At 35.1% G+C, this 17,204-nt stretch overlaps 1 protein-coding gene across 6 annotated transcripts in view; it reads right to left on the reverse strand.

The window, feature by feature from the left end:
• RNF111 (ring finger protein 111) overlaps window positions 1-17,204 on the reverse strand; it is a 93,877-nt gene that overhangs the window by 25,955 nt on the left and 50,718 nt on the right. For 4 of the 6 annotated variants that reach the window (XM_027851815.1, XM_027851816.1, XM_027851819.1 and 1 more), the window contains 4 exons: window positions 16,870-17,033; window positions 15,314-15,505; window positions 7,189-7,508; window positions 2,650-2,905 (listed from right to left, as the gene is read on the reverse strand). In XM_027851815.1, coding sequence (XP_027707616.1) covers window positions 2,650-2,905; window positions 7,189-7,508; window positions 15,314-15,505; window positions 16,870-17,033 — 932 coding nt within the window. The remainder of the gene's footprint in view (window positions 1-2,649; window positions 2,906-7,188; window positions 7,509-15,313; window positions 15,506-16,869; window positions 17,034-17,204) is intronic. The other 2 variants (XM_027851818.1, XM_027851820.1) reach the window with 1 other exon arrangement.

Consider the following 17,204-nt stretch of genomic DNA (forward strand, 5'->3'; position numbering starts at 1 on the left):
ATAAAACAGGGTCACAGGGGAAGGGCAGGCTAGTTACACCAGTCTTTTTCTCGTTCCGGCTGTTCTAGTCCTTTGAGTTCTGCCTCAGGCTCCATGAATTCTCCTGGGGTCTTGTTTCTTCTAACCCCTGCCCTGACATTCTCCAGGACTACTAGCTAAAATTTATTATAGGCTCATTCAAAAAAGAAATCCTAGCTAAACCAATTAGTTTAACTCACTTTTCTTGCCTAAAAATTATTTCTACTATTTCCCTACAACCCGCGTTCATATTGAGCCATGGTAATTAGTACCTATGGCCACTGCCACACATGTAAGTCCAGTTAGTGGAGTTCCTGAAGGCTTAGGGCATGAGGAGGTTATCGAGGTTTATTTAAGTAATTCTTAAATGAGCCTGTTGGGACATACTGATGTCTAGAGATAGCTAGCAAGAGAAACTATGTAAACTCTCTGCTACTAAATCATGTACATGAGACAACTGAGAGCTTAGGAAGCAATGAAGTCAACCTGGTAGAGTTTCTGGTTATAGGCCCACAGAATTCTCTGGTACTGAAATGCATCCATGAAACACCTGATGGTCTAGGAAGGAGTAAAATTGAACTTACTGTTTCTAGAAGCAATGATTTAAGCTGGGAGAGCTGGTAGTTTTACCACTAGCATCTTTAATTATGATGCCTACTGCTAGCCATTAAGATTTAGAGGTGTCTGGTACAACTAAGCAATGTAGCCCTTGTGAAGATATTATCAGACATCTCACTTGATGATCTCCCCTGACAACTCCCATTTGTTCCTTTTCAAAGGAGGTAAAAAAGTACAGAAGAGAAGATAGACCAGAGAGTCATCTAGTACTGAAATGCTTCTGAGTTATCTGATGTTCCAATAAGCAACAGAGTTGAGGTAGTTGGGGGAGTTGGTAGCTTTACTGCATTCTGCAGAAGAATTCCCTAAGTGTTTTGTAAAAGCCTCAAGGAAAAAGAGAGCAGTGGGACACATTTGGCTGGTTTTGAGTCTTTATCTGCTGATATCCTTTAGGGGGAAAAATTCTCCATTTAACCAAGCTGGTAAAAGCCAGAGGAGCATTATGATATTTTTGACAAAGGGAAGAAAGGTGAAAAAGGGAGAAATTTTGGCTGTGGATTGTTACCAGAAGGTTAAGAACATTTTTTTCAACAAAATATATGGTATGTTTTTCAGATGAGAGTAATTAATAATAACTAGGAAAAAAGGGATACTAGAATACTGAGAAACTAAGATAAACTGGAGTTAGGCAGGGAGTTAAGGACAGTATAGTCCCATCAAGAATATGGAAGGATCTAAGAGCAGAAAAGAGGCCTCTAATTGAGATTTTTCATTTTATGACAGAGATATAAACTATAGAAGGAAAATTCCTGGTCATAAAACTGGAACTATCTCTTTGTTTTGAGGGTAGATGCAGGATGGGGCTAGATGTGGAATATGCTCCTTTTGGGCAATTAATTATTCTTCTTCCTCTCCCTCAACTACAGAGTAGAGATGGCCTGTTGGTTGATGATAGGAAGATAAAAAGGGTCACTCTCCCTTCTACTCCCACAGACTTTCCTGAATTTTAAAGATGAAAGAAGAGTAAAAATCTAGATAAAAATCATCACTGCCCCTGGTATATCAAGGGAACAGAACACATATATGCCCTAATTTAGAGGTCTTTTGACTGAAGAAATATAGGAAAGGCTAAAATATTTATTTTAAATATATTAACTGATATTTTTATTTTCAAATCACCTAAATTTCTCAATTTCTCCTCTCCCCAACAAGGAGGGGACAAGGAAAATAATTCAGCAATGATAAGTAACACATCAACCAATGAGAATATTTTTAAAATCTATTACATAACAATAATGGTTGACAAGGAAATCCTTTCAAGTTTTAGAAAAGTAGAGATTTTAAACTACTTTGATAACTTGTGTAGGCTTTAACAAAGATTTTTTTAAATCGTGTCTGGTTTCTTGGAAGTTTACTCCATATATATAACAAGTCACCTTTACCTGAATATCACTTCTTTAGTAAGTGAAAAATATCTTATTTTCAAAATAGGAAAAAATGACCAAGAAGTCTTTTCTTCTTTCACATACCTTAGATGAAGAACGTTATTTTCAACTATGGGATCACTTAAAAATTTTCAAACCTACTTTCATGTATGAGAAACAGAACCACATACTGGATAGAATACTAAATGTAGAGTCAGGAAAGACTTGGGTTTGAACCCTATCTCAGATACTTAATACCACCACGACCTCAAGCAAGTAAGCAACTTCCCCAAGTGTCAATTTATTCATCTGTAAAAAGGGAATAAAAGCTGTAGCATCTAGCCCAGCAGGTTGTGAAACTCAAATAAGATGATGTACATAAAGAACTTTTTGCACTCTAAAGATACATAAATACCAGTTTTAAAAATGTGAACTACCTTCTAACACTTTATTTTTCTTGCATTTTCTTAAATCATCTGAATTTTTTAGCTGATAGGTTTTTTTTTTAAATTAAGTTAGGACTCAAGAATACTTATGGCTAAGTAAATACTGAATAGTGCTGATAAACAATTCCATGGAGTATATAACAAATGTATTACTATGATTAAAATAGGTCTAGGTAAATATGCCCAGTTATAACTATACTTACAAGGGGGTGGCATATAATGTCGGCATGACGAAAGGGAGGCTTGTGGAGGAGCCTGGGGTTGAGGCTGTGCAACCACACTTGATCCATAACCATCCATTGAAATTGGCTGGCTTGGGCCAGCACTAGCCTGGTGGCCAAAAATTGCAGCTCGTGAAGAAGAAACAGGGCAGCAAGGATCAAAGGCAGATGCTCCATGAAAGCCACCATTTCCATGACTTCTGATACCATTGTTGCTCAGGTCTACCGGTAAAGCCTGCTGTATAAAACAGAACTATGTTTCCAAATGATCTTTGCAAAAACTTCAAAACATTAACACTTTACATGTAACTTTATTAAAAATTTTCTAAAGTGATATATGTGCGTATATATGTGTATCTATATATAAAAATGCATCAAATCAATAAAATGAAAAAATTTAATCAATAACCAATCAACATTTTTCATGTGTCTAGTAACTGGTCAAGAAATCTGGGCATAGTTCCAAATTACTTTTGATCAAAACTCCACCCGCAGTGTGTTAGTTTATCTATTTTCCAACATCTCCAAAAACAGTCATCTTTTTGTATCATTTTCACCAATCTTATAGGTGAACTTCAGAGTTGCTTTAATTTGTATTTCTTTAATTATTAGTCATAGCTTGTACTTCTTCCTTTGAAACCTGTCTATTCATATCCTTTGAATCAAATGACTCCTATTCATAAATGTAGTTTCAATCTCAAAATCACTACAACTCCTCAGCAGGGAAGGCCACAGTACTGAAGAAAAGATCAGTTCTAAAACAAAGAAGATGAAAACATTTTTTGCCCAGAATTTCACATGCAGTTGGATAATCTACAGAATCAGAGCATCAACGTGTACTTCTTGGCTAAAAACTATAGAGACAATGAGCTGGGCCCAGAATCTGAAAATTCTGGGCTGGATTTCATTTTGAAATTTAACCATAATTTCAATGTTCTCAAATGGCTTGCCTCTGCAGAAACCCATATCTTTTACCCAACTAATCTGCAAAGAATCTCACTCATATACTCTCTCTCTATAATTCAAATAATACCCCAAAGGGAAATATATACATAAAAGTAAAAGTTGTAATTATGTATTTGCAAAAATTATTCTAACTACAGCAATGAGATTATCAAATGTTCTATAAAATGTATTTCTTGTCTCTTCTGGACATGGAGCAACTTAGGAAATTCAACACTTTCAATATTGTTGTCACAGAGACTGATATAAAAACTGCATTTGCATCACTAAAAAGAATAGTAAAAAGAATTTTATCTATGGTTAATCTTGACAGCTGAACAAATTATGATACATAGATATAGTGAAATATCTTAACACTATAAGAAACAGCAAATATGAAGTATTCATAGAAACATGGATTCAAATACTTGTATGATGTGATAAAGAGTAAAAACAGTAGGATGGAGGAGGAAAATACACAGTGACTATAAGATTGTAAAGGAAAACAATGCTAAAAAAGCAAGCTGAATTCAGACTAAATGCATCTAAGTCCTGGAGGAAAGATGATGAAACACATTTTTTTCCTTTCATCAAAGAGCAGCCCAGCACAGCAGATAAAATGCTGGACAGTCAAAAAGGCATGGTCTGAAGCACATCTTAGATACTTCCTAGCTGCTTGACTGTGAGTAACTTATGTAAACCTCAGCTTCCTCAGCTATAAAATAAAGGAGCTGGACTCAGTGGCTTCTAAGGTCCCTTCCAAATCTAAAGATATACTACCATGATGTACGATGCAGTAAACCATGCTTATGCAATGCTGCGGATGCATTCAGAAATGGTAGTTATGTCCAACAGTTTTGTTTAATGGGTTTTCTTTCATACAGAAAGGTTATATGATGGTAATAATTATTGGAGTGGAAGGGGTAATGGAGAAATGACTAGTATAAAAAGGCATCAATAAAATCTGAAAAGAAAAAAACACTTTTATGTAAAACTTGATCATTTAGCTAATTTTAAAAAACCCATCAACACGCTAACAAGTCTCAAATACAAAGAGATATTTATAGCAGCACTTTTTAAGGTAGCAAAGAACTAGAAATAGAGTAGATGGGATTGGAGGATGATTGAACAAACTACAGTATTTGAGTATAATGGAAGAATTCACCATAAGAAACAAATTTGAAGAATTTAAGACGACAAAGAGGGATTTGTGTGAACTGATTTAGAGATCCAAGTACTTTAAAGAAACCAAGAGAAAACTTTACATTATGATCGTAAAAATATAAAGGAAAACATAATCACTGAAAGGCATCAGCATTCTAATCAATCAGGTGACTTATGATTTAAGCATTTGTTGGTTACAGATGCTTTCCACTTTTCAAATAGAGGCATGAATGTGTTTTATGTTTTAAGACATGACTAATGTGTTGATCTGTTTTGTTTAGCTGTACATCATTGTTAAGAGGAAGAGTTCTATTGGGGGGTGGAACTATAACTAGGAAATTGACAGTGATGTTAAAAAAAAAGAGAGAGAAAATCAACAGAACAATTCTTTAATATTTAAACACCACTGTCATGCATTGAACAAATGGTCCCAATCCCAAATCCTAGACACTGAAACATAAAGATAAACCTGTCTTTCCATTGGTTTTTTGGGCACCATTATACATAGATACCCTCCTTCAACCCTTGATTTCTAATACAAGTCTAAACCTGGAAATAGTCTCAGATGGTTAAGAGCAGGATCTGAAAAACTCTCCTGCTGTGACTTTCTTGCTATCATAAATAGGGTAGCTCTTACATTCGCTGGGTGAATGTAACTTAAGCATAACTGATCTAAGATCCAAAAAACTCCTAGCAAATGAGTCCTTTTCTCCAACCTTTTAATGTATTCTTCTTGAGTATTTGAATTACCTTTCTTTTGCTTTACTGCAATATTGTTTCCTCTATCCCACATACTGCCTATGAAGAAGGAGGCAAATAAAACTCTTTGAGGTCAGAGACTGCTGCTGTTTTTTGTCTTTGCAGCTCTAGTGCCCAGCAAGGTGCTTTGCATATAGTATATATTTAATAAATATTTCTTAAATTAGTGAAAATAGCTATAAAAAGGAAAAAAATACCAAAGAAGACACTTTGGGAAGGACAATGAGATTATATGAAAAAGTAGTGATGACATACAGTGGCTGTGAGCAATTCTCTGAACCTCTCAGGGTGCTTCAGATAATTGTCTGAGGTGCTAAGTGCAAATCAAGTCATCTGCTAGGGCAGAGCACGTGCCTCACCAAGGGGTCCCTAGACCAAGGATATCCCATGTCTTTATTTCCCACCAGCTGCCTTTAGACTGGGCTCTACTGTACCCCCCAGAAATCTTCTCATCAGGACATGGATAATCCTTTGAGACTATACTGGCTTTGGTACACATGCCTCATCAGTATGCTCAGCACTCTGCCCCTCTGACTAGAGGACAAAGACCTCTTAAAGCCTCTATTTAAAGAGGACTCCAAACTCCTCTTCATTTCCCTTGCACCCCCTTGACTGGACTTTATCACCTTCTACCCCAATTCTAGCCTCCAACTTGCGTCCCTGCTTCTAACCCCCTCTCCCCTTTTCATCTTCCTTTTGTGTGCTGTCCTCCCGAATGAGACTGTAAGGTCCTTGAAAAAAGGAACTTTATTATATTTGCATCCCCTGTGCTTAGCACAGTGCCTGGCAGATGGTAGGAACTTAATGTTTATTGACAGACAGACCAGTTTCCCTGACCCTTCCAACCCTCCCAAAATTAGTGGCTTTGAGTTTGTTTTTTCACTTTAAAATTTTTAGCCTTCTATTGGCACAGAGTTATATTTTTCCCTCCTGAAATTTGTTCTTTTGATGCTACATACACATACTCCATTAATATGGAATGTGTGTGTGTGTCTATGTGTGTGTTTCAACCAGTTTAATACAGAATGAAGAAGTCGTCTGTGGTCATGTTTGTCTCAGTCACTTTTTGTCATCACCTAAAAAAAAATGTAGTGGTTTCTAGAAGGTAACCTAGGTATAGTGGAAAGAATATTGGCTCAACAGTCAAGGTAGAGATTGTTGTAGGATTTCACATGCATAATTAATTGGTATACTTTTTCTTGCCTTCTTGGTGAGGGAGAGAATTTGGAACTCAAATTTTTTTAAAAATGCATAAATAATAAATTTTAAAGTTTAAAAAAAGAGTTAAGGTAAAGAATCTGGGTTCAAATTTAACTATGGCCGTACAATGCTACTTTTTAAAAAATAACTTCAAAGATGATAGAAACTCTAAGTCATAATCCAGTAGAATAGAAACTCAGTGCTCAGGACTGTTTTTCATTTTTGTCTTTATATCCCTAACATTTAACAAAGTGCTTTACAAATGAAAAAAGAATAATAAATCTTTGTTGAATTAAATTACCAATCAAAAAGTTTACACTGGAAGCAGTTATGGTATGGACTGTATGAATTTAATTCATTAACTATGTAATATATGAAAACATGGTAGCAATCATTTTTTGAAAGCTTCTATACTTCTCAAGAAAAATTAAGTAACTGTTAACAAATTATACATACCTGGTCATGGTAGCTGGTAGCAGAACTACTACTTGCTCCACATGGTGCCTGCACTTGTGGAGGTCTTTCCACGGGACAACTAGGCTCACTGAACGAAGGAGAAACTGGAACAGCGGGGTGAGGAGTATGGTGGTGATGGTGATGATGTTGAAAGTGGTGTCCATGCTGTTGAAAACAACTTGTGTGGGGATGCCCTATTCCATGGAGATTTTGTGATGACCCTCCACATGGTGAGTGCTGAGGGCAACAGGAAGGTAACCTTGGCAATGCAGGAGGGCCAGTCTCCATTAGAGCACTAGATGTGGTTCTCCTTATATCATCTTGAAACAAAAAACAATGCATAAAATAACTGTTAAATAATAGCCAAATATCACCATGAAAACTAAAAGTGATAGCTGAAGAACTAGCTGACCAAAAAATGTTTAGTGAATACTACTAATAATTCACTAAAATGATCAAATTATGAAGATAATAACACTTTTACAACTTATTAGATGATCACCAAGAGTTGCCATGGTCAAAAAAGAAATTCAACCCCAGCAGCTATCCTCATGACAAGTCTAGATAGTAGACATAAAGTCTGTACCAGGATTATGCTTTAATTAATGGTACTGACCCCCAGAGGTTGCTGAGAATTGTTCTGGGGGTCCTCAAAGTCAAAATTATTTTTATAATACTAATACATTTTAATTTCTAATATGAGAAACATCAACAGATATAACCCAATGAATGACAGTTATCGGGCGGGGGGGTGCATCCTCGATAATTTTTAGGAATGCATCTGGAGATCAAAAATCTTGAGGACTCCTGCTTTTCAACTTTTCAAGCCAAGAATAAATCATGACAGAAAATTACAACACTCTTAATAGGCAAATTATTTTGTTTGTATATCAAACCTTATGCCCACAGGATAGTTTTGGTGAAAGCATGCTTCAGAAAAACAAACATTTAGAAAAATGTTTAATGGTAGGTAACTCACTTTTTTTCAAAGATGAGAATATTATCTCCTATTTGTTTTCACACTGGAAGTTAGGAGGAGGGAATAATAATGCTGAGGGAAAAAAGAATTAGGGGAGGCAGGTAGGTGGCACAGTGGATAGAGCACCAGCCCTGGAGTCAGGGGGACCTGAGTTCAAATCTAACCTTAGACACTTGACATTTACTAGTTGTGTGACCTTGGGCAAGTCACTTACCCCCAGTGCCTACCAAAAAAAAAAAAAAAGAATTGGGGGACAAATGGCTAACACCAAGGAATTCTTCCTCCATTAGGGTAAAGTAAGCAGTTATACCTTATACAGATAAGATTCAATGCAGCATGCACATCTTCACTGTGAAGATATCCCTCATAGTAAAGGCTGCTGTGCCTGGTGTCCAAAACACATAACCCCTGATATATATTGGGTCAGCCACAAACTTAAGAAACAGATAACTCACCCAAAGACCTAGTTCTGCTGCTATCAAAAATACTCACTTTGCCAGTGCTCATCAGTGAACCTTTGTATACACAAAGTAGATAGGGAACATAAACCAGAAAAGAAGGAAGATAATTTCTATCCTAATGTAACAGTCCATCTTGTTAGTACTGTCCCTTCGTGTTTATCTGCTTGAATCTTCCCATACATTCTGAACTCCTATAATAACTTTAGGCCTGTATCTCTGGGTCCAGATCGTTTCAACCAGCCTTTAGTAGACTAGATTCTTTGACCTGGCTACCATATTCCTCTCTACACTCTTGCCTCCTTGGACGTTCTCATCTCTGCCTGTGTAAATTCTCTAGACCATTAAATCATATCCATCTACTGGAAATTTATTTCTTGCTCCTTCCCAGCTTACCTGATTTCCAAAATCCACTTTTAACCTAAACTATTTAGAACTATTGCCATTTGAAAAATGAGGGGATGCTCATAAACCAGGAAACATCTGAACAAGTTGAGGTATGTGACTGTGATGAAATACTACTGTGCTACAAGAAATGATGACGGGGATTGTTTCAGAAAAACCTGGGAAGACTTATATGAACTGATACAAAGTGAAGTGAGCAAAACCAGGACACTATACACAGTGACAGCAATACTATAACAATGATCGACTATGAAAGCCTTGGCTACTCCTATAACTACAACGATCCACAACAATTCCAGAGGACTCATGATCAAAAATGCTATCCACCTTCAGAGAGAGACCTAATGAACTTGAGTGCAGACAGAAACAACTTTTTTCACTTTCTTTTTTTTTCGTGGTGGGGGGAGAGGCAAGAAGAGACAAAGGCACAACAAGGCTAAAATATACTTTATATGAGTTCACATTTATAATGGGTATCATATTGTTCATGTTCTCAATGGCTGGAGAAGGGGCTGGAGTTAGAGAGAGGATTTAGAACTCAAGATTTTAAAAATGAATGTATAAAAAAAATTATCTGCTGCTCAAAGCAGATACCAGAAAACTTCAGGGCCTTAAACATATAACTAATATAGTACAACCTCTTGCTGCCCAAAGACATACTAGACTAGACAACTCTGGTATGTCAATCTGGACTCCCTGTCCTGGCCTCTCTTAAAATGCTTTGTTCATTTAATTAATTAAGTCTGCTGTGCTTTTACTTTGTCTAAGATCAGAATTGCTATCCTTGCTTTTTTTTTTAATTTCAGCTGAAGTATAATATATTCTGCTTCAAGTATGTTTCTTGGAAGCTATACATTGTAGATTCTGTTTATTTACTCTGCTATCTGCTTCTGTTTTATGGGAGAGTTCATCCCATTTACATTCACTAAGTTATGATTACTACCTGGGTATTTCCGTCCACCTATTCTTCCTCTTATTTGTCCTCTTTCTCCTTTACCACCTCACCAGTGTATTGCTTCCGCTCTCAAACATATAGAGAACTAAGTCAAATTTATGAGAATACAAACCACTCCCTAACTGACAAATGGTCAAAGGATATGAGCAGGCAGTTTTCAGATGAAGAAATCAAAGATATCTATAGACATATGAAGAAGTGCTCTAATCACTTTTGATTAGAAAAATGCAAATTAAAACAACTCTGAAATACCACCTCACACCAATCAGATTGGCTAATATGACAAAAAAGTAAAATGATAAATGTTGCAGAGGACGTGGGAAAATTGGGACACTAATGCACTGCTGGTGGAGTTGAGAACTGATCCAATCATTCTGCAGAGCAATTTGAAACTATGCCCAAAGAACAACCAAACTCTGCATAGCTTTTGATTTAGCAATACCACTACTAGTTTGTATCCCAAAGAGATCATAAAAAAGGAAAAGGATCTGCAAGTGTAAAAAATATTTATAGCAGTCTTATTTGTGATGGTAAAATATTGGAAATTGAGGGAATGCCTAAACAAGGTGTGGTATATGAATGTAATGGAATACTACTGTGCAATAAGAAATGATGAACAGACAGATTTCAGAAAAACCTGAAAAGACTTGCACAAACGGATGCAAAGTGAAATGAGCAGAACCAAGAAATTATTGTACACAGTATCATCAACATCACGTGATGATCAACTATGAATGACTCAGTTTTTCTCAGCAATACAATGACCTAAGACAAGCAAGTACAAAGGACTCAGGAAGGAAAATATTACCCATATCTAGATAAAGAAGTGATGAACTCAGAATTCAAATCGAAGCATATTTTTTTCATTTACTTTATTCTTCCTTATGGTTTTATTTGCTTTTGATCTGTTTCTTTTTCCACAACTGTGACGAATATGGAAATAAGGTTTGCATGATAGCACATGTATAAGCTATACCAAACTGCCTACCATTTTCACAAGAAAGGAGGGGAGGGAGAAAAATCTGGAACTCAAAATCCTGTAAAAATGAATGCTAAAAAATTTTCTCAACATGTAACTGTGGGAAAAATAAAATGCTATCTAAATTTAAAAAAGAAAAGAAAAAAAGACTAAAAAGGAAAAAAATGTTTTGTTCAGTAGCCCTCAAGATGTGGCTTGATAAGAGTAATTTGGTAAGAATAAAATAGGCCTGTTGTTTGTTTTCTCCATATTAGAGCAGGCACACCAAAATTAAGGATATTAAATTAAATTCTTATTCAATTCAGACTTATTCCATGGAGTACATTTGTTTAAAAACTAAATGTCCATAAATCACTGGTATAATGACTTAAATACTCTGCTATTCTGAGTTCTAAGTGTTGTTAACAATATACTGCTTATTAGACTCAAAAGAATCTGGAGGGCAAAAAAAAGTTAAGCAGAAAAAGTTTTTTTCCTCGATGGTTGCCCAGTTAGATAGGAGGGAAAAAAATGTTTCCTAAATGTAGAAAAAATAATGTGGAATTCACTTTTTCAAAAGGTAACAAAAGCCAATTTTTCAGACTATAATTTTTTTTACATCTCTTTTATTCTATTTAATTCTATTTTGCCATTCCCTAAGAATTATTATAAATGGACATTTATATTTAATTCCATAAATAGATGTTTATTAACCATCAGAATAACCACCAAATGTCTACAGGTAGAAAACAACTTGCTTCCACCACACATTCAGCATGAAAATATTGCTACAAATTCCAACCTTTCAGAGAGAAGGAAATTTCAGAACCTGTGAACACATGCTAGAACCAGTAGAGTAATACCCTGTAGCATCCTTTTAAAAAAAGTGGTCTTATGAAAGCAAGTTTGACCAAAGAAAAGTACTCTCACTCTTTCCTCCTCTCTCCCTCTCTCATCACTAAATGCCATATTAAAAAGGGCTAAAAGCGAAAAGGAGATTTAAAAAATCATCAATTTAAAAAAAGAAAAAGAACAGGAAAACTGGAGGTAGGGAAGAGAGAAAATAGAAGGGTCTAGATTAGGAGTTCCTATACTTTTTTGAGGGCGTAGATGGCAAAGTGGATAAAAGCACTCAAGAAAAGTTCAAATCTGGCCTCAGACAACTAGCTATGTGATCCTGGGCAACTCAACCCTGTTTGCCTCCTTTTCCTCATCTATTAAATGAGCTAGAGAAGGAAATGGAAAACCACTCCAGTATCTTTGCCAAGAAAACCCCAAAATAGGGTCACAACAAGTTGGACACAACTGAAATGACTCAACAATAAATCTTTTTTTGTGTCATTGACCCCTTCAGTAGTCTGACAAAGCCTTATGGACCTCTTCTCAGAACAATGATTTTTAACAATTTAAAACTGAGAAAATACTAAACTTCCAGAAGGATGTTGGTGAAAACAAAAAATAATTTTTTCTCATACAAGTTTATGACCCCTTGAATTTATCCAAAGATCCCCATACCCCAAATTTAAAATCCCTGATCTAGATAGAGGCATAAATACCCATCACTTGACAAAAAATTTCAGAGATCAAAGTAAACAAAATAAGGGGAAAAGGATATGAATCATGAGATAGGGGACTTAAGGGGCATTTTACAAAGCAACAAAGGCTCAGAAAGAAGTTGAATACCCTGTATAAACAAAAAAGGTTTTCATGAGAGAGTGAAGCAAAACGTCCTGAGATTATATTCTGCCCCTATAAAAGTGGTAAAGAAAAAGCACTAGGGGTACTGAGGCCTATGTAAGGGATAAAACAGGTAAACTAAATTAGTCTAGATGGGCTACTTCCAATAAAGGCCCAAGAGACCAATCTGAGAAGGACACATTCTACAGCAGCGCTTCTTGAACTGTGAGTTGTAACCCTGGTGGTGGTGGGGGGGGGGGGGGATGACTTGTAACTAACTGTGGGGTTGTGAAAAATTTGGCAATAGTAAAAGGTTTCTGAATGCACAATAACCAAAAATTATTTCAAAATCAAACACGTAATGAAATCTGAGGTGTTTCTGGCAGTACTTGTCTGTGTTGCATCACTCAATTTCACTGCAGCCCTGGTTTTGAATACACAACATGTGCACTTTGTACTGTACATGCCATCACACTACGAAATGCCAACCAATGCTGCCAGAAACACCTCAGCTTAGATCAAGACTATTGTATATTATGAAGTGAAGTGTTTTTATTATACATACAAAATTGTTAAATGAATTCTGGCTTAGGATTAGAAAAGAATTTCCAACAATTTTTGAAATGGCCCTAAATATACTTCTGCCATTTTGTACTACGTATTTATGTGAAGTGGCATTCTCAGCATTGATGATTATAAAATCAAAATATCAATCAACTTTGGAAAACGTTGAAGATGCTCTACATCTTGCAGTATCAAATATTCCACCAAGATTTAATTCTTTATGTAAAAATAAACAAACACATCCATCTCATTAGTATGCAAATTTGCTTTCATCATCTTTAAAATTGATAAAAATTATATGTATATCAAATAATTGTTTTGAAATAAATTTCTTTATGATTTATTATCAGTAAATGTTTGATTTGTATACCTATTATAAATACCTATATACCCAGCCATAAAAATTTCTCAGGCAAAAAGGGGTTGAGGGCGAAAAAAGTTAAAGAAGCCCTGATCTAAATAGCTATTGACTGGAGGAATGCAAACTGAAACAATTCTGAGTTACAACGTCATAGCTATTAGATTAGGTATTAGGACAGAAAAGGAGAATGACAAATGATGAAGGGGAAGTGGGAAAATTGAGATATTAATGCACTGTTGGTAGAGTTGTGAGCTGATTCAACCATTCTTCAGAGCAATTTAGAACTACAAAACCACCCATACCCTTTGACCTAGCAGTGCCACTACTAGGTCTGTATTCAAAAAAATATAAAAAAACAAAATGGAAGAGGACCTAGATGTACAGAAATATTTACAGCAGCTCTTTTCAGTGGATGGAAGCTGGAAATTGGGAGGATGTCCATCAATTAAGGAATGGCTAAATAAATTGTACTATATAATTTTGATGGAATACTACTGTGCTATAAGAAATGATGATCAGGATGCACTCAGAAAAACCTGGAAAGACTTACATGAACTGATGCAAAGTGAAATGTAATGTATACAAAGTAACAGCAATACTACAAGATGATCAGCTGTGAAAGACTTAGCTATTCTCAGCAATATAATGATCCAAGACAACTTTGAAGGACTTATGATGAAAATGGCTATCCATCTCAGACAAAAAACAGATGGTGTCTGAATACAGATTGAGGCACACTTTTTTACTTTCTTGAGGTTTTTTTTGGTATATGTTTTCTTTCACAACATGGTTAATATCAAGATATGTTTCACATGACTACACATGTACAACAGCTTGCCTTCTCAATGAGGGAAGGGAGAAAGGGAGAGAATTTGGAACTCAAAAAGTTTTTAAAACGAATGTTAAAAACTGTTTTTACATGTAATTGGGGAAAAATAAAATACTAAATAAATTTAAAAAAATAAAAAATAAATAAAACTAAAGTTTTAAAAAAAGGCATATACTTGACAATGAAGGGCCGGTCAACTAGTGACATTGAGTTTTAAGTGAAGAATAGCCCTCATGATGCTATGTAAACTAAAATTCAACACTCCTTCCCCCCTGTCGTATTTGAGGGATCTCTCTATGGAAAATTTATCTGAAGACACAGACAAAAATTGCACAGCATAGTGGCATGGAAGTTTGATTGTCTGAGCCACTGGAGGAAAAAACTAAATCAAAGAAATCATAGGTTACTTCCAAATCACAACCAGTTATACTATATATCTCAGTATGAAATACCAAAGCTTTTCACATTATGGAAGCACACCTATTCTTAAGGGCTCTTTATTTTCTGCTAATGGACCAGAATTCCCCTTTAATTTTTAAGCACACTCTTAAATGTCATTATTACTCTTTTCTTAAAGACAGTTGAAAATTATGCTTCTGTTAACAACCAGAACTGATTAAGAATTTACTACACAGGAGGAATTCTTAGCAAGTAAAGTAGACAAAAAGACAAAAGTGAATCAGCTAAGCTAAAATATTTTAGTCATTGGATGAAAATACATTCTTTAACATTAAATCCCTAATAATAATCTATTCCAATATAACTTCCAACTACTGTCCAACAAGAATGAAGTTTGTTCCAATCTAATAACTGTCTCATACTGACATGACTAAAATTTCTTAAAACAGTGCCAATATTTTCACTAATAAAATCAGTGAATGAATTTTATTGAAAAAATAAAGTGAAGAAGTTGAAAAAGAAATACTGCATTTCACATACCTCCTGTTGAAGTACCAGCAGAGCTATTGCTGGGAAGAGCAGAAGTTTCTGACACTACAGAGGGCTGGGTACTAGAGACAGCTGAAGTAGCTTCAGAGGCCTGCTCTGAGGTAGATGCATTTGAATTGTTATTGGAAGAACTCACAACCTGGGATTCCACTCTAGCAGAGGTAGTTGGTACCACTGTGGGTTCTAAGAAAAAGCATAAAATATTAATTATTTCAAATTTTTAAAAATTGTCTGATTTTTGTTAAAGGTAAGTCAAAATGTTTTCATAATTTTATATCTAATAGAACTAGTTATATAAACACACCATTTCAGGAGATATAAATTCTGTCAAAGCACAAGTAGACAGACATATGATAAAGAAAAATTCTGTAAAATTAAGCAATAAGATCAAATGAAAGAAAGCAAAGTAAGCAGAACCAAGAAAATAATTTGCATGATGACAACAAAAATGTAAAGGAAACAAATACAAAAAGATTCCAGAACTTCATTTTGTATAGTGATAATTATTGGTGAAGAATGATTTATAAATTTCTGGATATGGCCAATGTAGTGATTTATTTAACTCTACTTATGTGCTACAAGGAATCAGGGAGGGTAAAAAATTTAATAGGAAATGTGAAGTAATATTGTAAAAAGAATGTCCATATTAATAATCAATAATATTTAATAAATAATAATTAGTAAAATATTACTAGAGTAAAAAATGTCTCTGACTTCCATTTTATGATAAAATACTCAACAAAATAGGTGGCCACAGTCATTTCACAGTTAACAGGCACAAATTTCCTGCCCTGTCAAAGCAGCACAGTTGAGAGGAGGCAAAGAAAACCAAAGTACAGCTCTCTGCTACTCATATACAATGTTACACAATGTCAGGAAAGAAGAGTTAAGACTATATCTCACTAGAACATCATCTTTGTTTACCTTCATTTTACTATCCTATCTTTCTAAGCATAACAGCTTTACCTACAGTAAATGTTTAGCGATGCTGACTTGATAAAATTAAGGCAAATGCAATAGAAAAAAAAAACAACCCAAATCACAATTCTCAGCTCATAAATAAGGTATAAGTTCATTTGTAATTTCTTGAAGATGATCATAAGTCCCCCCTCTACAAAATCTCTTCAAAACTCCCACATACCTTTTCATTCCCTTTTATTTAAATTTCCACATGTTAAAACACCAGCATTAAAAATAAACTATTTAATTTCATTTTTCTATTTAACTACTACTTGTGGTAGAACTGTATTCTTTCCTATATCATAAAATTCATCTATACCATGAGTTTTATTTTAAGGATCCTACCATAATTTAAAGTAATACTTATAATATTGTTTCTGAAGGAAGTAACCCTACAATATAAACTTTCAATACACAACTGGTCCATAATTTGGGTACAGTCTTTATCTCAAACATACACAGGAAAGATGACAACCCCCTTTGCATGCTACAAATATCTGCCTAAATTTCTGCTAATTTATAAAGGAAATTTTCAGCTCAAACACATTCGTTTCATGTATAAATGTACTGACACCATTCCAACCTACCATCTTCATCCACAGTAAGGTCCACAACTTCTGCTGCATTCTGCCTCAAGGGCTGTATAACCGTAGAAATTCTACTACGATTTCGTGGCTCCTGTGGCCGAGTAGTATGAGAATTTGAGCCTTGGCTCCAATGAGATCTGGAGTGTCCAACTGATGAACGAGACCTTTAAAAATTAAATTTTACTCTGATGAAATTAATGTGATTTACAAGCTCAAAATGAAAAGTCTGACCACCATGAAGGTAAATGCCCCTTTTTCTTTATAAATTCTACCAAGCAAGGTCTTCCCAGAAAACCTCTCCTAGTAGACAACAAACCTTTGACTAAGGAAAATCA

Source organism: Vombatus ursinus, unplaced genomic scaffold, assembly GCF_900497805.2.
Source record: "Vombatus ursinus unplaced genomic scaffold, bare-nosed wombat genome assembly UNPS02009205.1, whole genome shotgun sequence".
NCBI lineage: Eukaryota > Metazoa > Chordata > Mammalia > Diprotodontia > Vombatidae > Vombatus > Vombatus ursinus.